At 48.7% G+C, this 24,254-nt stretch overlaps 1 protein-coding gene across 1 annotated transcript in view; it reads left to right on the forward strand.

The window, feature by feature from the left end:
- Positions 1-24,254, forward strand: part of SART3 (spliceosome associated factor 3, U4/U6 recycling protein) — a 542,493-nt gene that overhangs the window by 57,876 nt on the left and 460,363 nt on the right. Inside the window, exon 2 of the mRNA XM_078667411.1 lies at positions 10,666-10,792. Coding sequence (XP_078523537.1) covers positions 10,666-10,792 — 127 coding nt within the window. The remainder of the gene's footprint in view (positions 1-10,665; positions 10,793-24,254) is intronic.

Consider the following 24,254-nt stretch of genomic DNA (forward strand, 5'->3'; position numbering starts at 1 on the left):
ACCAATGCAATTTGTTGATGTCTCACCGTGCCAATGACAAGAACGCTTCGCCCTTCGGCGTCCCTGTGCACGGCCGAAATCTCAAAGTGTACCCCCTTCCGTATTAAAATGCTGACGCCTCGAGAGTATGTGGAGTAGTGTGAGCTGGTAACAGATTCTGCCCATCTAGCACCCAAGGTGGAGTCGGTGTTAGCAGCCAAGTGTGTCTCCTGAAGAAATGCTATGTCTACATGCAATCTATCGAAGTAGGCAAAAATCTGACGTATCTTCTTTGGATTTCCTAGCCCCCGAACATTCCATGTGATGAATTTCAGTGCAGTGGATCGTGCCATGTCAGAATGGTGGGAAGTTATCCTGATATTGTATGTGATAAAATGCAGCGGTGCAATTATTTGGTAATGCCCAAGTCTAGGTTGTAGTGCACAGTGTTTCGCAGTTTTCTTGGCGATGACAGAGGTCGCAATGCTTCTCAGACACAGTGAATTAGTTCGAACATCCCCCAAGTCCCCTCTCCTCCCCCCACCCACTTTAGCACCCAAACTTTGCCAAAGCCATCCCCTTAAAAGAAAAGAACAGTCAATAGAACTGTAATAGGGGCGCACCCGCTTGGGGGTGTCGCCAGGTACACACTTCTCCATCCACATAGTGGATGTGGACAGGTGCATATGCAGGTCTTTGAAATCGTGCTTGACTAACCCGCACTTCTACCGCCAACCGCTCTTGGTAGCCAATGTTACAACACAGAACTATCTATCAGTGAATCTATCAGGGGAACGCGCCCCAATCTCTTTCTCCCTCCATCACCCTTTGTCTGGTGCGGACCATGAGGTTACTCACTGTTCAAGTCGCGGGGGTGGTGCTTGAGCGCAGTCCGGGTCCGCATATTGGGCACCACTACACACAGTTCATGTAAGCCAAACACCTCAATTCGCTCGCCGTGTGCCACGTGTCGCAGTAGATTCAAGTAGGCTTTGTCGAAACCGATACCAGAATTGTGGCATGTCTAGCAGAGCGTAGTCCTTCACATGGGCGTAACGTTGAGCCCTCTGCCAACTCAGTCGTTGTCACTGCCTTGGTCCTCTCGGTCTTGTGTTTTTCGTCGTCCCATTTTTTTTACGTATTCATGCGCTGCTTCGACAGTGAGGAGGATCACGGGTTTTCCCGCATTGGTGATTTTGAGCTTTGCTGGATATAGCATTGCGTATTCAACGCCTAGTTCTCGCAATTTCTTCTTTACAGGTGCGAATTCCTTGTGTGCTAGTTGTACCGCCATGTTGTGGTCAGGGTAAAACTGTAGGGTGTTTCCCTGATATGTGATTGTGACCGGGTGTAGGGGTGAGGGGTTAACCTTAGGACCGAGAATAGGCTCTGGGACAGGTCTAATAGGCAACTCCGGTGTTGAAGCAGAAACTGACTGGACAACAGGTCTTGGGAGTAAGGACGGTTTTATTGGTATAGTACGTTTAGGGTTTGGTTGCAATGTTCTCCTGGTCCTAAACGTAAGTCTCTCCCTAGCAAAGTGACTGGGATCCGTCTTTGAATCGTGGTATTCTCCTTCTCCGGGGTCTTTGGTCTTCCGCTCTTGTCCTCAGGGTCTGGTCAAGGTAGCGTCTCGTTGTTCCGGAGCCCATAGAAAGGAAGACCAACAGAGAGGGAACCGTTAGTTCTACAGTCTTTGGGGGACTTGCACCTTGGGGCCGTGTGAAGTGGAGAAAGGTCACCAGTGTCGGATTTACAGTTATGTAGTCGGTGACGTGGGGAGGGTACAGAAAGTGAGGGTTAATCGCGGGGTAATGAACACAAGAGGAGAGGGGTACGAGGAAACACAAACGGGGTTTGCTATACACTATTTACACGCACGCCGTCTTCCCACCCACACCGCCATACGGTCCCGTACCTGGGATAGCCACGCTCCTCCCCCGGGAGAGTGGCACGGCGGCTCACAGGGTCGTTGGCCTCCTGGCTCTCCGTGGGGTTCGTCTCTTTCGGCCTGCTCTTCGGAATTCCTTCGGTGTCCTTCTTTTCCGACTTCTCCGCTTCTCTTCAACCGCTCTCCGACGCCGCTCCTCGCCTCCTCCTCCTCCGAGGTGATGTCACACGTTTCTGTCTGTACTTCCTGCTCTTTATCCAATCTGGCCTCGCAGACGAATACAGGAGGAGGGGTCACCACCTCCTCAGAGTACGCCCAATTAAAGGCGCCGCGCTCTTCTTCCACGTCGTCCAGTCCTGTATCCCAGGGGTCAGTCTGTAAGGAAGGAGGTATGACAGGATCAGTAATGGGAGACCACCAGTCCTCGGTAGCGCTCCGCCTCGCATCCTTACATTCCACCCCCCCTGGATTCTCCCGATCGGGGAGAACCGGCACGCGAGACAGATAGTCAGCGTTACCATTGTCCTTCCCTTTCCGATGCACCACCGTAAAGGCAAAGGGCTGAAGAAAGAGGAACCATCGAAGAACCCGGGCATTCTGAGTCCTGTTCCTCTGCATCCACTGCAGAGGTGCATGATCGGAATACAAGGTGAATGCCCTCCCCTCCAGATAATAACGAAGTTTGTCCACGGCCCAGCGAATTGCTAAACACTCCTTTTCGACCGTGGGATACTTCTTTTCTCTAGGGTGGAGTTTGCGGCTGACATACAATACCGGATGTTCATCATTGTCCTCCCCAATCTGAGACAGGACCGCCCCAATCCCCGTCTCCGAAGCATCAGTGGCAAGGAGAAAGGGACGCCCGAAATCTGGTGGAACAAGCACAGGGCTGGTGGTAATGGCTCTTTTCAAGTGAAGAAAGGCGTTCCTGGCATCCAGGGGAGGGGGTTGCGGCAGAGTATTTCTGACATTTTTCTGCAACAAATTAGTCAGGGGGGAGGCGATGTCAGCAAAGTTCTGAATGAACCTTCGATAATAGCCCATGAGGCCCAGGAATGCCCTTAGTTCCCGTTTTGTGGATGGAAATGGGGTCTCGGTTATAGCTTTGATCTTCTCTTCTTGGGGAGCGATCACCCCATCCCCCAACATGAAGCCGAGATATTTCACTTTTGGGAAGGCGGCACGGGACTTCTTGGCATTGACATGGAGACCGGCCTTTCTCAGAGAGGACAGTAAGTTAACCAGGTGTTCTAAGTGGTCTTTCCAAGTTTGACTGAAGATGACAATGTCATCAAGGTATACCGAACTATAGGCGGTATGAGGTGTCAACACTGTGTTCATAAGCCGCTGGAACGTGGCAGGGGCCCCGTGGAGTCCGAAAGGGAGGACGTTGAATTCATACAGACCGTCCTCGGTGGAAAAGGCAGTTTTGTGACGGTCTTCCTCCCTTAGGGGCACCTGCCAGTAACCTTTTGTCAGATCCAGCGTGGTTATGTATTTGGCATCGCCTATCCGCTCAATGAGTTCGTCTACCCGGGGAATAGGGAACGCATCAAAGGTGGACACTGCATTCAATGCCCTGAAGTCCATGCAAAAACGCGTGGACCCATCGGGCTTGGGCACCATGACTATGGGCGACGACCAGTTGCTTTTTGACGGCCTAATAACCCCCAGTTCTAACATACTCGCAACCTCCTTTCTTACGTCTGCCCGTTTAGCAGCAGGGATGCGATAGGGCCTCTGTTTTACTAAACACCCTTTAGCCGTATGTATCTCATGCTCTGCCAAGTGGGTGCACCCAGGTGTGTCCGAGAATAACTGAGAAAAGGGACGGAGTCTTTCCAACAATGCCTGTTTCTCTACATCCGTGAGATCTGGATTGATAGGCAAGTGGTCCAAGGTTGTCTCAGTGTTGTTTTCGGGTAGCACAAAGTTGGATGATTGGGGAACAGATCCTAGCCATTTCTTAAGGAGATTGATATGGTACGTTTGATTACGTGTGGGTGACAGCTGTAACTTATACGTCGTATCGCCATATTTCTCTATGACTAGGTATGGTCCCTTCCACTCGCTCTTGAATTTTTGCGTGGAAGAAGGGAGCAATACCAGTGCCCAGTCTCCTTTGTTAAGTGACCTCCATTTTTTCCCTTTATCATAACATCGCTTTTGGTTACGTTGGGCCGTGTTTAGGTTTGAATAAGCAAGGTCTCTCAATTTGCCTAGTCTGGACCTCAACTGCTGCGTGTAGTCCAGTAGTGATCGTTGTTCCTGAGCCTCCTCTCTTTCCCAGACGTCTCTGGTTATTTCAAGGAGTGACCTTGGTTGCCGGCCATACAATAGTTCAAACGGGGAGTATCCCATGCTGCTCTGAACTTGGGCCCTTACTACATACAAGGCCAATGGGAGCATTTTGTCCCAGTCTTTATGTTCGGCACTCAGGAGTTTCCGAAGAGTGGACTTTAGGGTCATATTGTACCGCTCCACTAAACCATCCGTTTGTGGGTGGTAAGCGGAAGTGCGGATATGTTGGAGGTCCAGAGTCTTGCACACCTCCTTCATCATCCGTGACACAAAAGGAGTCCCCTGGTCTGACAGTATTTCCCGGGGAAATCCGACTCTTGAAAACAATTCCACCAGCTTCTCTGCCACATTCTTGGTGGTCGGGGTGTGTAGAGGAAACGCCTCAGGGAAGCGGGTGGCATAGTCCACTACCACTAGAGCATAAGTGTGGCCCCGAGTAGTGCGGGGCAAGGGTCCTATGAGGTCCATCCCCACACGTTCCCAGGGATTACCTATCACGGGTAAGGGCTGCAGAGGCACCGCTGATGGCTTAGTCAGGTTTCTCTTCTGACACACCTCGCATTGTTGGCAGTAGGCTTCGGTTTCTTTGTAGATTCCGGGCCAAAAAAACAATCTCAGTATATTTTGCGTGGTCTTTTCAGCCCCACTGTGTCCCGCGGTCAAATGTGTATGTGCATAGAACAGTATCTGTTCACGGAACTCTTTTGGTACTACTAGTTGCCCTTGGTCTCCCTCTTTCCCTTCTCGATAGAGTAGCTCATTTACGATCCTGAACCTGGGGTATCTCGGAACAGGGTTGGTGGTTTGCTCCACGTGGGCTGCTTCCCAGGCATTCAGAAGGGTCGGATCGTTGGCCTGTGCGAATTTGAACCCTTTGTCTATGACCCAGGGTTCAACCGATAAGAGGGCCTCCACTGGTCGACAGGCTAACTCCCGTTTAAATAAGGCCAGGAATTGGGGGTTATCCACCCCGAGGATCAATTCCTCGGGTAGTGACGCAACCACTCCTACTCTCACAGAGCATGGTTCCCTTCCTATCGGGCTTATCGTGATGCGTGCAAGGGGATACGTCTTCACGTCCCCATGGACACACCGGATGTGTACTACGCCCTCCCGCCCTATTTGGGAAGGGGCCAACAGTTTCTCTCGTATGACAGATTGTCTGCACCCCGAATCGAGCAGCGCCTTTACGGGTGCTTGGTTCACTAGTACCCTTACATAATAAGAAGGTCCCATTTCGGCGGAGTACATCACGGCTTTGGGTATGTACCCAACTTCCATGGGTTCCTCCGCTGGTTTCTTCCTGGGGCACAGTCTTGCAATATGGCCCCACTCCCCACACTCAAAACACTGGGGTCCCCTCATCGGTGTAATATCCGGACGGTATGGCCTTGGTTTGGGAGGTTCGTAGAGGGGTTTCCTTTTTTCTGGTTTAGGGGGCGGTACTAGAGTCTTTGAGGGTTTTTCGGTCTCCCATGGAGCGGGTCTAGGAGTTGCTCTGGTATAATTCGCCGCCATTTCAATGGCCTGAGCTGCGGTCAGTCCGGGGTGCTGTCTTAACCAGCGCTGTGTTCCATAAGGTAGAGCTTCCATGAATTGTTCAAGTATGACACTCGTCATAACATCCTCCTTGCTCCTGCTTTCGGGACGCAGCCACTTTTCTGCCGCCATTTTCAGGCGTAAGTACAGTGTCTTGGGATTTTCCCCCGTGACCCCTTTCTCCTTCCGAAACCTGAGTCTGTATGCTTCGGGGTCCATCCCGAGATGATCCAGTATCACCTCCTTGATGGCAGCATATGTGGAGGTACCGGCATGATTTGCGACCTGGTATGCCGTCTGTGCTTCACCAGTGAGCAAGGGCGCCAGGAAAAAGGGCCATTTTTCCTCTGGCCACCCACACGCCCGTGCGGCCCGCTCGAAGTTGACCAGGAAGGCATCCGGGTCTTCTCCTACTACATACTTCTGTAAGGAGACTCCGGCTGGATGAGGTCCTGCCGGCCTATGATCCACCGAGACAGCAGTTCCCGGAGTCTGCACCACTTTCTGCAAACTATCCAGCTGTTGCGTCATAGTGCTACGGAACAGGGCTCGATCCGCGTCTGCTGTGCTGATTTGTTGGCTGACCGCCCATTCCAGTTTCTGCTGACCATCGACTAGAGTCTGTATGATTTGTTCCATGGTCGGTTCCTGTTCGGAGGGAGTAGATCCCACTTCTGACACCACTGTGACCGGGTGTAGGGGTGAGGGGTTAACCTTAGGACCGAGAATAGGCTCTGGGACAGGTCTAATAGGCAACTCCGGTGTTGAAGCAGAAACTGACTGGACAACAGGTCTTGGGAGTAAGGACGGTTTTATTGGTATAGTACGTTTAGGGTTTGGTTGCAATGTTCTCCTGGTCCTAAACGTAAGTCTCTCCCTAGCAAAGTGACTGGGATCCGTCTTTGAATCGTGGTATTCTCCTTCTCCGGGGTCTTTGGTCTTCCGCTCTTGTCCTCAGGGTCTGGTCAAGGTAGCGTCTCGTTGTTCCGGAGCCCATAGAAAGGAAGACCAACAGAGAGGGAACCGTTCGTTCTACAGTCTTTGGGGGACTTGCACCTTGGGGCCATGTGAAGTGGAGAAAGGTCACCAGTGTCGGATTTACAGTTATGTAGTCGGTGACGTGGGGAGGGTACAGAAAGTGAGGGTTAATCGCGGGGTAATGAACACAAGAGGAGAGGGGTACGAGGAAACACAAACGGGGTTTGCTATACACTATTTACACGCACGCCGTCTTCCCACCCACACCGCCATACGGTCCCGTACCTGGGATAGCCACGCTCCTCCCCCGGGAGAGTGGCACGGCGGCTCACAGGGTCGTTGGCCTCCTGGCTCTCCGTGGGGTTCGTCTCTTTCGGCCTGCTCTTCGGAATTCCTTCGGTGTCCTTCTTTTCCGACTTCTCCGCTTCTCTTCAACCGCTCTCCGACGCCGCTCCTCGCCTCCTCCTCCTCCGAGGTGATGTCACACGTTTCTGTCTGTACTTCCTGCTCTTTATCCAATCTGGCCTCGCAGACGAATACAGGAGGAGGGGTCACCACCTCCTCAGAGTACGCCCAATTAAAGGCGCCGCGCTCTTCTTCCACGTCGTCCAGTCCTGTATCCCAGGGGTCAGTCTGTAAGGAAGGAGGTATGACAGGATCAGTAATGGGAGACCACCAGTCCTCGGTAGCGCTCCGCCTCGCATCCTTACAGTGATGACGCCCATTTCCCTGGCCAGCCTAAGAACTGTGTCTCTGTCTCTGTAGTTTAGCATGCGGGCGATTATCACACGTGGTTGTGCTCCCGGTTTTGGCGCGGGTGCCAAGGAGCGATGCGCTCGTTCCACAAGGAAGACTGATGATAACTGTTCTGCGCAGAACAATTCCTTTAGCAACTTCTCTATGTAATCTTCCATTTTGCCCGTGTTTGTGGACTCCGGCAGGCCTGCTATTCTGACGTTGTTGCGCCTGGACCTAGCTTCTTGATCCTCCACCTTGGCGCGCAATATCTCCAGAGTTTTTTCCATACCGCTACATATCTGTGTTGTGGTCGCGGACTCGTCCTCCACTTTAGATATCCGTTGCTCTGCCTCCACCAGCCGTTCGCCATGTTTATCCAGTTTGGCGGCCATGTTGTCCACACGCAGTACCACATTATCTAATTTATTGTTCATTTCTTGTAGGCTTTGTTGGATAGCTCGCAGGACCGTCTCCATGCCTGTCCCATTGCATGCCTCACTGTCTCCCTCCGTGTCCGATGTCCTCGCGGCGTTTTGTGGTTGCTTTTTCGCCTCAAACTGCAGTTTAGTTTGTTGCTTTTCTGGTTTCCCCATGTTGCAGGAGCGCGAGAGGGCGTTTCGCTGTGCTTTTTCTGCAGTGACACTGTTCGAATCTCGTGATGCGTTTGACTGACGGTTTTTCGGCGTATTTGTTGTCCGCTGAAGACCTGTGTTATTCATCAGGCACTCACCCGAGTGCGCTGTGGCAATGTGACGGTTTGCCAGTAGAATCGCGAGATATACCTCCGTGGAGTCGTGGCGCACTATAGGCCCTCCTTCTGTGCTTGTTATGCTGGGGGTGAATTCTTCAACACATGAGCTCATGAACTGCTATGCGTGCCAGCGCAGGGGCCAGATTGTAGGCTCTCGCATGCATATTCAACCAATGGCGTCTCCCGTTCCCGTGGCGCTGCACTTGTAGGCGCGCGCTGTCTATTGTAGTGCACACGCAGTAGCTCGTCGTGCTAGACGATCAGTGCAGCCCCGTCTGCCGCGTCCTTGCCCAGGAAAGTTTGCCTCACCTCCTCCGATGGTGCCACAGCAGTGGCGCGGTTCGCCTGGCGGACATCAAGGCGCATCAAGGGGCGCGTTTTGAGGTGCACCGACCAGCATGCACGGTCTTTCCCAGCGGTAGTGGCCACATGTACCTGCTTGTTGAGTCGGCTACGCAGTTAAGACCCTGGGAGGTCTAGATGTGTACTCACGTCTGCCCGTCAGCTCTTGCGTTCCACTGCAGCCGCCATCTTGTGGTTCCTGGAACGCAAACCGGTATTTCGAGTTTGTGAAGCCCGTGGCTCCTCGTCGCAGTTGTGATAGGGCATAGGCTGGTCGTGTCGCCTTGGGGCAGCTTGCGGTTCGGGTCCGTACTCTTGCCAGGTCCTCCATCAACCACGGGAGTCAGTAGGTCTAGGCATCGGGATCCGCCATCTTGGCTCACATCGCTCTCCTGCGCAGTTTCTCTGTGATATTTCCGCCGCCTCTGCCGTTTCCCCAGATTTAGCCACACCAGTCGTTAGGTAGCACTGTCCGATGTATCATGTCGACATTTTCGGAGTTCCGGCGGTAGTTTTCACGAGTTTAGGCCGCTTTTCAGGCACCCGTCTGGCGGAGCTGACTCACGAGTCAACCATCCCGCTGTGCGCCCTCTAGCGCCCCCCGATCGTGCGTAAGTTGGAGGGCAGTTTGTTGCATAGAGCAGGTGCAAGAAAAGAAAAGGATCTTCTACATTTCTAGTGGTGCGGATTCTGAGTGCTGTAAGAAGTGATTCGTTAGTGGATCTCAGGGTCCTGCAAGGCTGGTACCAACTTAGCTTTTTGGCCCAGTAACCTGGGCCTCTTCCGTACATATTTTTGTGTGTTAGACAAAGAATCTTGAAGCAGATTCGCTTTCTGACAGGGAGCCAGTGTAGAAGTTTCAGCCTGGGGCCGAAGGGGATCTGGGCGGGAGTTTGAGTACCAGCATGGCCGCAGTGTTCTGCAGGATCTGAAGCCTTGTAAGAAGTTCTTCGTTGATTGAGGACAACAGGGCATTACCGTAATTCATATGGTTAATAATCAATCCCTGAACTAGAGGTTTTCTGGCCTCCATCGGAATTCATTTAAAAACTTTGCATAAACTACGCATCATGCCAAAACAGGAGCCAATTATATAGTTGATCTGATTTGATAGTTTATTTTCCATATGGAATCCTAAATTCCTTACCGTCTGTTTTGGGATTGGACAGGAGCCAAGGTTCGGGGCCTCCAGTCATGTGACCAGTGCTCATGAGCCTTGCCAAAAAGCACAATCTCGGACTTTCCTCCGTTTAATTGAAGGTGACTTGTGCTCATCCACCTGTCAACTTGAGACATGCATTCTTTGAATCGTGACTTTGTTTCTGCTGGATGTGGTCCAGGGGTGACTATTTTATTATTAATGCTCCATACATTTATTATATAAAGTTTCTGTAATTGCTCAAACAACAAATTGTTGTCTCAGGTCACTGGGAGTGGGGCTGGGGAGAGAATAGTGGGATAGAATTAGACCTAGTTTCAACTTGCATGCCGAATCAACCGCCAAAGCTGAGAGGCCAGTTTGGTTTATAGTTGCCCTTTTGTATCTTAAATAAAAACCTGAAGCAATCAAACCTAAAGTGCTGCTTAAATGTCAACTGTTTTCTACTCGACTGGGTATATTTTAACAACACATACATTTATGATGGTGGAGTGTAGGTGTCATTTGTTTGGTATGCTAGATATGGAGCTTGCCATTGGATGAGAACATGATTGGAAATTATGTCAAGCTACGTGATATGGTTTCTTAATCATTCATGGTCTGCTTTGGAAGCATTTTAAGTGCTGCATAAATGTGAGGAAAAGCTCCAAAAACAAGAGATACAATCTCAGTGAAGAAGAGTACAGCCCAAAAAACACAGTGCAAGGTTTTCTTTTCAGTTCTCTTGGACCAGGTGGGAAAATAGATGGCCAAAAAGACTATTTCAAAATCTATGGAGCTGACAAAAGTAGCACTGCCTGTCTGATTGAGCCCTCCACATTATTGAGCTCCTCAGTTTTCTAGTGGAAATACTTTATATTCATGAGTAACTGCTATAGTTTTTTTAATGCTCTCTCTGTATGTATGTTATGTGGTGGACAAATTTGACTGTTATTTTCCTTATTTCTTCATAGCTGTAATAACCTTTTCTGTTTGCCTTTCTTTCAGCTTTCCATTAATGCCTTCGACTATAACTGCCATGTGGACTTGATAAAACTGCTCCGCCAGGCAGGAGAGCTGGGGAAACTAAGGCGGGCTCGACAGAAGATGAGTGAGCTTTTCCCATTGACTGAAGGTATCAAAAACTGCCCAACTCTTAGTACAGTTACCTTTTGTTGTTTGAATTTCTTTACTATCTCGTTTTCAGGATAACGATTTTGTGACGGGTTAAGAGAATTAGTGGCTTCCAGTAATTAAAATGAACCTGTCCTGATTTCACACAGGAACGAAAAGCGTTGGCTGTGCATCAGTTTTTAAATATTACTTTGAATAAAGAAGACTTGTGGATTCTTCTGAATAATTCTTTGGGGCACCTTCATTTTCAATGAATTTCATTATACCAGTGGCACCTATCAACGGCGGGTGCTGGGAGTAGGTGCACCGAACCTCACTACGAAATACTTGGGATTTAAGTGCTTAAACTTGGTCGGCTGTTGTTTTTCTGTTTTTCCGTAACCAATCTGTCACTGGCTCTTGGGACATCTACACCCTTAACTGCAAGGGCCTTCTCAAGCTGATTCGCATACATAATAAAAATGAAAGGGGCTAGTATGCAGCCCTGCCTAACCCCCTTACTAAGTGCACATTCACCATTATTTCTGAAACGTACTGAGGCCATTAATCTGTGGTGAAGATCCCTACGGAAACTGACCAAACCCTCATCCACTTCCATGGACCCCAGCTCAGCCCAAAGTTTTTCCCGATTGACCAAATCAGATGCACAGCTGAGATCCATGAAGGCAAGTTGGAGAGAGTCTTTCTTTTCCTGAAAATATTTAATAATCATAAGGTGGAGGTTAAGATTCTGTTTGACAGTACCCCTTCCTGCGCGAAACCCATACTGAATATCTTACAAGATATTCTGTTCTCCAGACCACTGGGTCAGTCTATTCAGAATGACCCTTCCTAAGATTTTAACTTCAGTATCTCTTAAACTAATGGGTCTATAACAGGAAGGGTCACTCCTGCTTCCCTTCTTGAAAACCGTAACAATAATAGAGTGTCGACAGGACTCAGGGAGTGTTTAACCGATAACTGCATTAAAATACAGTGTAAGGAGAGCAGCCCATAGATCTACACACGCTTTAAACAAATTACTCCGTATTCGTTTATCCCAGGAGCCTTGCCCCTTGGTAGAGATTCTATAGCGTCTCTAACCTCTTCCCAGTGCAACAATAGTTTAGCTGCCTTGTCCCTTGGGGCAGGGCTTTTAAGAGTCTCTATCTCAGCCCTGGTCCATTTGTCCACGTCCCTCAGCCATTGTTCAATGTATAGGTGTTGCTGCACCTTCCAAGTAATAGCTATGGTGCATTTAGTAAGGCCAAACCCCAGGACTTTATTCCTGGCAGTGTGTTTGTGTTTTGTTTGTTAGGCACGTCCTAATGTCTTGAGCTATCTGTCTAGTCGTGAGGTCCCGCAATGTTATTGTGATGCGTATCCAGTAACGTGCGTTCCCACCATGTGTTTGAAGTACGTAGTAGGCGATTGGCAACGTGAGCAGGTATTCATTGACCTGGGATACTTTTTGGCAAACTGTCGTGGCTTAAATACGTTTAATGAAAGGAGTTGAATTGAGTGTATTTAAAGCACAGGTTTCTTGTCCTACTTTTGGTGTAACCAAGAATTTTGTACCAATCATTGTTGGTAACCTCGCTATTAAGAGCATCTCTCCATTTTTAGGTCTCTGCTAGCGTTGCTGCACACATGCGCAGCTCGCTCGGTGAGATTTAATGTTTTGGAGGACTTTTACTAAAGGGTTTCAAGCCCTACTCGTCTTTCCCATTGGCTGGTGTCAAACGGTGGCCAACCATTGGGAAAGATCTGTTTGTGATGTAGACTTTTCTCTTTTTCAGACGGCCCACTTGGACGGGCTCGTCTGCTCTCCGTGTGTCGTGAAAGGTTTCTTATCTTTATGGGGCCATGTGTTCAAAAGACATGGCCCCATAAATACAAGAAATCGGCTGCAGCACGTTCCTCCTTTTACCAGTTTGTCATCTGCAGTTTCTTTTCTCTTCACCTCTCTAACTTACTCCATGCCTCTTCCTCCCTCTTCCCTCTGTAACTGCTTTCCAGCGCAGCCCCGCCTCCCTCCCTCCTCTCCTCTCTCCCATAACTCGGAGGAGCTTCCAAGCCCGCCAGCCGCTATGGCCCTCCAACCTAGCCTTGCCGATCTCCGGATTCGCTGCCCAATCCCCCCTCTCTGCCTCCCTCCCTCCTCGCCTCTCTCCCATAACTCGGAGGAGCTTCCTAGCCTGCCCGCCGCCGCCATGGCCCTCCAACCTAGCCTTGCCGATCTCCGTATCCGCTGCCCGCTCCCCTCTCTGCCTCCCTCCGCCTCCCTCCCTCCGCCTCCCTCCCTCCTTGTCCTCTCTCCTTGCCTCTCTCCCATAACTTGGAAGAGCTTGCCAGCCTGCATGGCCCTTCAACCTAGCCTTGCTGATCTCAGGATCCTCTGCCCACTCTCTGCCTCCCTCCGCCTCTTTGTTGCCTGGCACGCCGTTTGCTGCCATACCCTCGCTGTGCCTGGTCACGCCGTTTGTCAGGGAGCTGTGTCAGTAATTTTACGGTGAGTCCAGGTCGACTGGGGCGTGCCCAGTGTTCGAGCATTTTGCGCCGCAAAATTTGTGTTTAAGTTGTTTAAATTGTGTGTAAAATGTGTTTAAGTATACCAGACCCCCTCCGCATCGGATTACGGGGCATTGGCTGACTTTTGGGGGGTATGCCTGTATGGGGCACATGGAGTGTGGGAGGCCCCAGGCCTCAACCTCCGGTATCTCTAGGCAATTCTCATGCTTTCGGGTGCAGGGCAGAAGCGGTCACAGGTTTGACCGAGGCCGCTGGGCGGGGTTATGAGCGCCGCTGCCTCGGGTTGCGGGGGCGGTCCTGTGTCCCTCTTAGAACGCTCAGCGGCTGAAATAGTGTATAGCAGTTGGTGGAATTGGTATTCGCTGTAATGAACTGGAAAACAGAGGAGTGAGAGGAGCAAGGAGACCGCAGCGGTGTTTGTCTGCCGGCTGCCGTTTACCGTTCGTACCTACCAAAATAGACTATCGTGGCGTGGACCCCCGACCCCTGAACCCCCTGCTCATCAAACTCACCGAACTCTTCAAGTCCACAGTCCGCGACGGCCTGCCGCTGACCCGCCGCCCCGCCGTACCTGCAAGGAGTGAGTCTTCCAAGCTGCTGTCTGCCGTCCGCTGTCTCCACCGCCCCGCCGTTCTGCAGTCCGGTGAGTGTGCCGGGGAAGCGAGAAACAGAGAGTGGCGACCAGGGTGCAGGGAGCGAGACGAGTGAGGTCAAGTATCGGGTCAGTTCAGCCTTTTTCAGCTTTGTTGTCCTGTTGCTTTGTTTGCCGCATCGGGATGGCATCCAGAGAAGAGACAGGGGCCAAGGGAAAGCGGCCAGTGGAAGCAGAAGAGAAGGTGGCCGATAACGGTAGCTAGAGAAAGGTGACCGTGAGCCTTTGGGACTTTGGGACTTTTGCACTTCTGGGTCTACTGCACGATAGCTTACCTCCACGCCCTCCCTCTCCCGCCTACTCCCCCTCTGTTCTTCGACCCCGGAGTGGTGCAAGGTACAAGGCACGGGAGAGGTGGGGGGTAAAGTGGCATGAGGGGGGTAACCTGCCCCGTCGGACAGTAAACAGAGGCACAACCATACTAGACCCACGGGTAACCACCTGAGGCACAGGACTGTAAGCATCCAATAAAGGGTGTGACTGGAGCTTCCTGGCAACACGTGCAGTCAAATCCTTGGTGGTCAGTTAAAACCCCTAACCCCCGCACCTCAATCCCAAAGAGGCCACAGGGGGGCACGAAGGCAAAAGGAAGAGGAAAGGAGACAACAGCACTGCATCTGGAAGATTTATTTAATTCTTTTCCTTCCCTCAAACCATTCTTGCCACGGAGTCACCTGACCATTTTTTTCCATCTTGTTCCATCTTGTTGATCAGAAATGAGATCTGGCAAGTTGAGGTCTACAGCACCACAAAAGAAAAAGAAACGGAGGGGGGAAGTTAGAGATGTCATCTCTGGCCTCTGATCTGATCTTAAATCTGTCGTTGAGCAACCCTGAAATCACTAAGACAGTATGTCCCAACTTCCTCTGAGGGGATCTGACCGGACGGTCCGAAAATCCTTTAATAATCAACCAAAAATGACATCAAAATGTTCTCTTCTGAAAGATGCTGGGTCGGCTGTTTTTTCAAGTAACATGAAAATTGCGGGCTTACCAATTCCACTGAGCCCCATAGTGAACATCATCAATGAAAGCCCTGGTGGAAATAAGGCTTCTGACAATCCCCACATGTCAGCTTCCAGTAAGCTCGAGGAGACAACACAAATAGCAGTCATGGCTTTGGGAAGCCTACCAACTAAGTCCACCTCAATCTACCCAGAGCACAGACGCAACTCTATTTCCACTTCATCCGCCTAACCAAACTATGTCCTCAAAAGAATGGATCTCCAAATTGATTCAAACAGTGGGAAAATGAGCAGCACAGTAGCAACTAACCCTGTCCTTCACGATGTCAGTTTCAGCACATTGAGTAGTCAAAATGGCCAATTTGTAATCCCTCCTAAAAAGGTCAGTGTAACGCCAAAGAAGGAAGAAGAAGTTAGCTTCAGCATATTGAGCAGTCAAAATGGTCAATCTGCACTCCCTCCTAAAAAGGACAGTGTAATGAAAAGGAAGGAGTAAGAAGCTGACATCTCTCCTCCTATTGAACCCGAAGCAGCTGAGAAAGACCTCTCCTACTTAGAGTCAAAGGAATGGGAAACAATGCTGTTCTCATATGGTAATACCAATCCTGGCTACTCTCCGCCATCATCCTCACCAATGGAGGAGAAAAAGGAGGACTTCACGCAAGAGAAGGCATGGGTCACAGCCTTAGACATTCTTCAAAGGTCAGCCGAGGCAATGACCTATCAAGCCAATAAAATGGACATAAAAAGCAGCCTCCTGAACACACTGGCTGTGTATGTAGTCAAAATAGACGACAAGATCACAAACCTAAATAGCTTGATTAGACGGGCCCAAGCAGCTGCAGACTGCCCGCAACAAGGATGTGGTTGTACTCCAATAGTCGAGAAACTCAGCACACTTCCAGGGATGATGGAAAAACTTCTGGCAGATCTAAAAGAAATCACAAATACAAAGCCCTCCCCTGGAAATGGCAGTGCTGGTGACTCAGGTGAGGACTACAAAGCAAAAATGGCAACAAACTCGGGGCCACAAGGGGCCATGGGAATCGACTCTTCTCTACCCCAGGACACATCAGCGTCCATTTGTCAAACGAGTAAACAACAAAAATCCACAACCCCATGCACAGTAAATTCTACTGCTCCATCCTCAACTAAACAAGATATGGAAGATCCTGCAGGAAAGGGGAAAAGACAAAGGAAGCGAAAAGGCCGTAATAAGATGGGAAGGCGCAAAGAAGAGCTGAGCCTCTATCCGTTGTTCAACACTCTGACGACCAGCAGTCACAGAGTGCAATGACTCAAAAAGAACTGATGAGCCAAGCAATATATCAGAGGAACAACCAATCTTGCTGGAAAGCAAAAAAAGGAAGAGTGGCATTTCTCCATCGCCATCAGAAAAAGAAGCAGTAGGGGCACCTTCTCAAAAAAATGCACCTAGCGGGACAATGGAGCAAAACATAACCATTCACAAGGCACCTTCAAACATATCTCTCTCGCAGAACGCACAGGTGCAGGGCCAAAATTCCAGCCATTTTATCAACCCGCTCGATAGCACCACGACTTTAAACCAGGCGCACACCAACAGTTCTGCTAAACATCATCCGGGCGCAATCCCGGCGAGTGACAAAGGAGCCGCAGTTCAAATAGCCCGAGAAAAAAATCAAAAGTGCCTCAGCGAACAGATCGAGGCCCCCCTCACACCCAAACACAAAACAATAAATGTATATTCTTTGGGTCCTTTGACAAAATCAAATCCAAGTCCGCCTAGGGCCCCTCCCAGCGGCGATCCTATTTTTACACTCTTTTACCCGGAGTACAAGTCCAAAGGAAGCCACGACATCCTGAATCGCGGGAACATCATTAAGCTGATACAAGCAATAGGCCTGTCAAATGTCATTACCTCGCAAGACATTACATCGGTAGAATTCATTGCACCATGCCATGGCCAAATAAACGAAACCACAAAGGTCACCTGGAGATCGGAAGAGGCAATGAATAACATCTTAGGGCACAGAGAAACTTTTAAGCTGTGGGGCATACTTATACAACCTGGAAAGGAAGCGGCCTACCCACATGTCCTGCAGGCAAGTCGATGCTCAGAGCACGCACGAGTGGAAAGGGGAACAGTATATTCAGTTCTTAGGGGTGCCTGCAATAAAAAAAACCTCCGCGACCATAAAGACAGGAAACCAAGAGATGACGGGATCTCACTAAATAGGGATCAGGACGAGGCCGGAACATGGTCGTGACTGGCAGGCACCCTCAACACAACTCTGCTCCTACGCTGATAGTGCAACAGTGAAAAGAGCGCAAATACGCGTCCTCTAAAGATTTGCTTGTGGAACATCAACGGTCTGAACAACAAAATGGAGGATAAAGCGATAATCTCTTATTTTCGAAAATTCGATATATTACTACCACAGTAGACATGGCGATTTGAACCGCAGCAAATAGAAGGTTTCAAAACTCATCACACTCCAGCTCAAAAACTGAAATCTTCGGGCAGAGGCAGTAGCGGTTGGGGGATTTATATATCAATAAACAACGCAATTGCCTCATGGGACTTGGCGAGTTAATCACATTCCCTCCAGTCTGTGGGTATTTCCTTCACCACCAACAAAGGCCATCGCAGGTCCTTCGTCCTAATGAATGCCTATGTCCGTCCAAACTCGGTATCAAGGCAATCCTTCACAGAAGAGGTAATAGCGACAGTATTAAGAGTGAAAACTGGATCCCCTAATCCAGAAATAATACTATCTGGTGACTTCAACATGTGGCTAATGTCTGACCTACAAAAAAACGAGGTAACCAAAGCACACGAAAGCATCTGGGTAATACCACCGCAGGACCCCCCAAGATGGAACAAGGACGACTGGAGGGGTCGCTCTCTGCAAAGCAACCTTGAAAATCTGGGTCTCAGAGCCCTAAACGGGCGTTTTCCTCCAGATAAGCCACCTTGCTTCTCTTACGCATCGAATAATGGTGCTTCGCTAATTGATTACACCTTTGTTAGCCTCTCACTTCTTAATCAAATATCAGGGTTCAGTCTTGGCAGCAGAACAGAAAGTGATCATCGCCCCCAAGAAATATTGCTTATCTTCGGTCTAATCCAACATGATGAAGAAAGGGCACTGCCATCTGACAGCTACACGATCAACCTAAAACGATTCAAGTATTCCTTCAGCAATTTTCAACAAGTAGCAATAGAGGCCAAACAAATCATTGAGAGCACTAGCAGCTCCTCTAACGACCATATTGCAAACTGGTCAACATTCGCAATCTAACTGATCAATAGACACGCCAAACCGATAAGGCACGCTAACCTGAATGGGCAAAGCAGATGCCCGGTAGGAATTCCGAGATACAATCTGCAACAAGAACCATGAATTGGATATGGCGGGCTTTAAAAACAAACCCAATGGATCTGCTAATAATAACAAAATGGAGAGAGGCCCGCAGCTATCTGAAGAAGGCAAAAAGAGAACAACGCAGAACTCATTGGAACTCCTTCTGGGTCAGATTACAGCAAGATATCAAATTAAATAATTCTGCAAGGTTCTGGTGTACTATCAACAGCCTATCTGGGCGTGCCCCTAAAGTTGCGTCGTCAAGCATATTGGAGTCTGAGTGGGTCGACTTCTTGTACATTCATTTTAACGACCAAAAAGAAAAAATCTCTCATCAGAATTCCACCGCTGAAGGCAATACTGCTCAAAAAGCGGCAGCTTGGCCTATCGAACATCAAACTAAAGCGTTCACAATGGAGGTATCTCTCAATGCAGGCCAAAAAATCGAAAGATCAACAGTGTGTCCCATAAACCAAAGTGGCAAAGAACTAAGAACAATCCACAAGGTCCAAATTGAAAAAATGATCAAAAAGGGTCGTAAGGATGGGGCTCCAGGCCCAGGAGGAATTCCTCAGGCCTTGTTCAAGGAGGACACAACTTTTTGGGCCTCGAAGTTAACCACCCTCTTCAACACTATCCTACAAAACAACATCATTCCGCCCTCTTGGCAGGGGTCAATTCTTGCGCCAATTTTCAAAGGTGGGGACAAAAAATCCCCCGGTAATTACCGCCTCATAGCCCTTATTGACAGTGAAGCAAAGTATTTTGCCGGATTGCTGCTTAACTCACTCAGGGCATGGGCTGATGACCACTCAGTAATACCTCCGAACCAAACCGGCTTAACAAGCAACACTGGCACCTCTGTCAATCTTATGACCCTTTCCTGCTTGATTGACCAGGCGGAAGTCAGTTCTTCCCTACTCTACATGGAATTCATCAATTACAAAGCCGCCTTCAACAACGTGAACAGGGGAAAGCTCTGGCAGAAGCTTTCCAGATTAAACATCCCAAATGACCTCTTAAGAGTCATACAGCTTCTGCATCAGGACCCATGGGTCAGGATCAAGATTGGGGACGGCTCTAGACTATCACGCCCAATTCTGACGACAAAAGGCCTAAAACAAGGATGTGTCCTGGCCCCCACACTCTTCAATTTGTTTCTATCAGACTTTCCCGAAGCCTTAAACAAGGTAAATTCCCATGCTCCCAAAGTAGCTGGTTTCGTGTTGTCAAACCGTCTATATGCCGACGATGTGGTCCTTCTTAGCAAAACAAAGATTGGCATGCAAAGACTAATGGACGCAACCTCCGAATACTCAAACAAGAACGAGCTCCAGATTAACAACACGAAGACAAATATTTTGGCGGTACGTCCAGGAAGGGCAAAGTAGCTGGTTTGGGTCCTGCACCGGGAAAGCATTGCTGAATCCAACTGCCATAAGTACCTTGGCGTCCTATTTAATAACAACGGCAGATACAAAACCCATCTAGAAGAACAAAAAAAGAAGGGGGCAGAACTTGCTTTTGCAATCAGTACCATACATAAGAAGCTATTTGGCCCAACATTTGCTCCAACAATGCAGGTCGCGCAGGCTAAAATTATTCCAACATTAACCTACGGAAGCGAGGTGCTAAAAGGATCAGACAGTGGCCAATTGGATAAAATCATCGCAAAAATTTACAGAACAGTGTTTAAGCTACCAACTCAAACATCACCGGCCCAAATTAGGCTGGGACTGGGCATCTGCAACCAACTACTGGCCAGAGCCATGAGCTTTCTAATGTGCTGTCACAAATTGAGGTCTTTAAAGGAAGGCAGCCTAGCTCAACACCTATGGGTCTGTCTTAATATTAACCTATGGCGAGCAGGTCACGACTATTGGGAAAAAGGGTTAAGAACTCTAGGCCTGAATGACCTTTGGAACCTGCAAGTAAGCCAAAACGAATTCAAACGGCTTGCAAAAATAAGTGCAAAAAAACTTTCTTCAGTGGAAGACAAGGCTCGGCTAGCAAAAAGAAGTCACGGTTGGATGACGTTGCAATCCTATGTCCAGCTGATCCCACAGCAGTATCTAACTTTACCATTCACTGCTCGAACAAAACTAAGCTTCTTAAAATTGAGAATGGGAGTCATCAACTTGTCGTGTCACTTGCCAAAATGGAAAAGAGTTCCCGGCCACGAACACTGTCGACTTTGTGGGAATCATAAAGAAGACATTATACATATCCTATGCCTCTGCCCAAACCTGCTTCATGAAAGACGGTCCCTCTTAAGGAAACTCTGGAATATAAACATGGTTAGATCGTGCAGAGCAGCAGTTCTGGCATGCTTTGAACCTCGGAACACCAAATTAAACTGTGCCCTAGTAAGGTTTTTGGATCAAGCAGCAAAAGAAATTTCGTGATGGGACCCAAACCTGTGAACCTCCATTAGCATAACAACTCGGCAAGGTCCATCTGCCACTCTCATCTACACTGGACTGGAACTCACACTTTCTTTTAAATGTATACTTTTTAAATATTTTTAAATTTTGTAATTTGCAAAGGTTTTTTTAAATCACGCAATAAAGTCTTCTTCCAAAAAAAAAAAACAACTGGAAAACAAAGTAAGTCCATTGTATGCACAGCATGGGCAGGCAAATGCTAAAGATGTACCATGTGGTTTTATGACGGCTGATACGTGTATTTTGGGCCGCAGCCACGTTGTAGGGTGGTCTGATTGCTTGCATGGTGGTACCTCAGTGGCAGGATGGTCCGCCCTGCATCATGCAGTTTTTATTCGCCATATATATGCCTGCCAACAGACATAGGTACTTTCTCATGTGGCAAAGAAGAGTGCGCGATCTCCGGTATTTTGGTCCGTTATCCCCCTCATTTGTGAAACACCCACACAGGATGTGTGCACTAAGTTCTCAGGTCAGCGTAGAGTGTAAAACTCCGTGCCAGTTTCCGAGAGGCCTTTCGGAATGGACCACAGCTCCACCTAGGCCTGGCTTTTTAACGGCAGTGTATTCTGGGACTTGAAGATTAGTTTCGATATTGTACACATAGCCGGTGTACACAGTAAACTTCCAATCACACATGTCTGTGGTGTGTTATCAGCGGCTGCGCCTCCCACAAGCAGGTTGGAGACCAATGAGGAGCGCGGATCTAGGTGGTACGTCTATGACCGGTGACGTCATATGATGGATCACTGGAGCATTAGCAGATGTATTAAGGGGGTTTGTCATGCAATTGCAACGTGAGCCTCAGGTTCCGCTCGTTTGCTGGATTATCATTATCTGCTGGACGCCGCCGGAACGGACCTTGATGGGAGGCTTGCGTTTCCACGTGTCCAACACTTTATAAGTATCACTTTTATATGTGAAACCACGTCTCTACATACCCCGTTGGTAAAGGTTGTTTTACGAACCCTGGCAATTTGTAACTTTTCCGGGGCTGGCAATTGTATGCATTGTGGTGGGGACAAATGGGCAACTTGTGTGCATATGCGGGGGTCGAGGATTTCCTAATGAATTTAGAGCAGTGGCGCGCCAGACGTTGTCAGCCGGTGCGGCTAAAGGTGCATAGCACAGGAAAATGACACCGCATAGATTAGTGGCATAAGCACTATGCATTGTCCATCACAATTGTGCGCCTATGCTCCAGCATAGGGTGGGCTAACTGGCTGGCCATCAAGTTCTACACAGCCCCGCACCTTGGGCTGCCTTGCCGATCTCAGGATCCGCTGCCCACTCCCCCCCTCTCTGCCTCCCTCCGCCTCCCTCTCTCCTCGCCTCTCTCCCATAGCTCAGAGGAGCTTCCCAGCACGCCAGCCGCAATTGGCCCTCCAACCTAGCCTTGCCGATCTCGGGGGGAACAAGCATTAAAAATTCAATAGGTCTCGCCTTTTATTAAGTTAAAGTCATTTGCTTTGCTATACAATACCATTAGCAAAGCAAATGGCTTTAACTTAACCAAAGGCGAGACCTGTTGCATTTTCAATGCTTGTTGTTTCAGTGAGTCTAGGTTTCTGTGCAATGAGGCAGATATTGACCCATGGAGGTGTGTGATGGTACGGCCTACGGCCCATTTGTTAGGATAATGTGCAGTGTGGTATCCTTTTGAGGCTCTATCTCACCCTACCCATGTGGCTTTTATCTCACTCCGCCAGGGTGCCATAACTTTGAATACTGCTGTTGGAAAATAGGTTGCCCACACTTGATGATTATGATGCACTGTCACATCTTAAAATCGACGGGTGAGCCTAGAGCATCACTCGCTTGTAAATAACTTAAAGGGCCTTGGAGTCCACCCATTACTTACCATTGTTTGCCTTCATTGTCACTTTCATTTCTTTGCTTTTCATTGGTCAGCACGTTCGGATTCACTTTCTTTGTGTTTCTCCTTTTGATGGAGCTTGGACCAGATACTCATTAATTGGTATATTAGTGACCTTCCACTTCTCACGCTTGGATTAAAGTACTTATTCTCTTGTTGTTTTTAATAGATTTCTTGCATGTATGTTCAAGAACCCGCTGGTTTGAAACGTCTCATACAAACATTTGTTTTTATTCCTGTTAGGAATCAGATTCCAAGAGCTCTCCTAGGCTGGTACTTTGAGACAAACCTTGGTATTGTAAATGTTAGATTGCGACCATGCACCTCTTACCAATATCGTGGGACACAAGGAGCTCTACCAACGTATCTCAGTCCTTAATTGCTGCAATGTCTAATATTCTAGTTTGTGGCCCTGTCACCCACCACTACTTATTAACCTTAATCCAGCAATGCAATTGTATTTTTCTTTTCAACACTTCATGTCCACTTGTAATTCTGCCAGTGTATCTCAGTACTGCTCTGCAGCAGCCCTGCAGCAGTGTTGGAGTGATATTCCACGCATCTCTACCAATTTACTTAATTCGGAGAAGTTGAACTGCATGTTAATCCAGTAATGCAACACACACAGCCCTGTACATGCACCTCAATAGTGTCTGTTATTTCTGTATATACCAGAGCTCTACTATTTCACCTCTGGATTGAGTGGCAGCCGCCTCTGCTATTCCTGTACTTCACCCTCTAAATAGCATTATTGATGCACTTGATCCCAGCATACAGCAGTACTCTATGTTCCAGTCTCTGATGTCACCACACAACTCTTCTGATGTTGCTTGATCCTGGCAAACAGCAGTGCCTTCTACACCAGTAGATGGTCCCTTGGTTCTGTTACCGCATCATTATCCAGTCACACAGCAATACCCTCAACCCTTGTATTTGGTCTGTATGCACTGCTCTGTTGATACACCTCCCGTCTGACATGTAGAAAATCTTTCTATTGCCGTACTGGCCCCACACACAACCCTGCCTTTGCATCACAATCCTCACATGCAGCAATGCCTACTACTGCATCAGGGGGCTCATTCTACAGATTTCCTGGTCAGGGTTAGTTGCAAGATTAAGGCAATTATAAACATCTGTCTTAAAGCCCCTCCAGAAGAGGACACAAGATGACACTAGACTGCAACAAATAGAGTTAAATTGACCGCGCTGATATAGGCGGGGGAGAGTCCAAATGGCAAAATGTCATGTTTCCTATGGCTTCAAATTCTTTGCATCAGACATGCTGCTGATGCACTTTAATCCTGACCTGCATCAATGTTTGATATTTCAATAGTGAAGCCTAAGAATGCTACTGATTTTCCACAATGATGGCCTAAAGCACTTCCTGCTATTACTGGATCTAGATACTCACACAGTGCCCTTCTGATGCACTGTAGATGTTCCCCGCAGCATTGCCTCCCTTCCAGGTTTCTAGCCCCACAGATCTTTGTTACTGGACCGTATTTCTGATATATGCAGTAATGGTATGTCCACACAGTTTCTCCAATATATGCAGGCCCTTCCATGCAAACACCCACCATTTCAGGGCATGTGCTGCTACAGTTGGCTCTTGTAGATTTGCTAACTGTTGAGGGAGCAAAATGCCCAGTCAAAACTGACATTGGTTAAA

Source organism: Lissotriton helveticus, chromosome 11, assembly GCF_964261635.1.
Source record: "Lissotriton helveticus chromosome 11, aLisHel1.1, whole genome shotgun sequence".
In the NCBI taxonomy this organism is placed as follows: domain Eukaryota; kingdom Metazoa; phylum Chordata; class Amphibia; order Caudata; family Salamandridae; genus Lissotriton; species Lissotriton helveticus.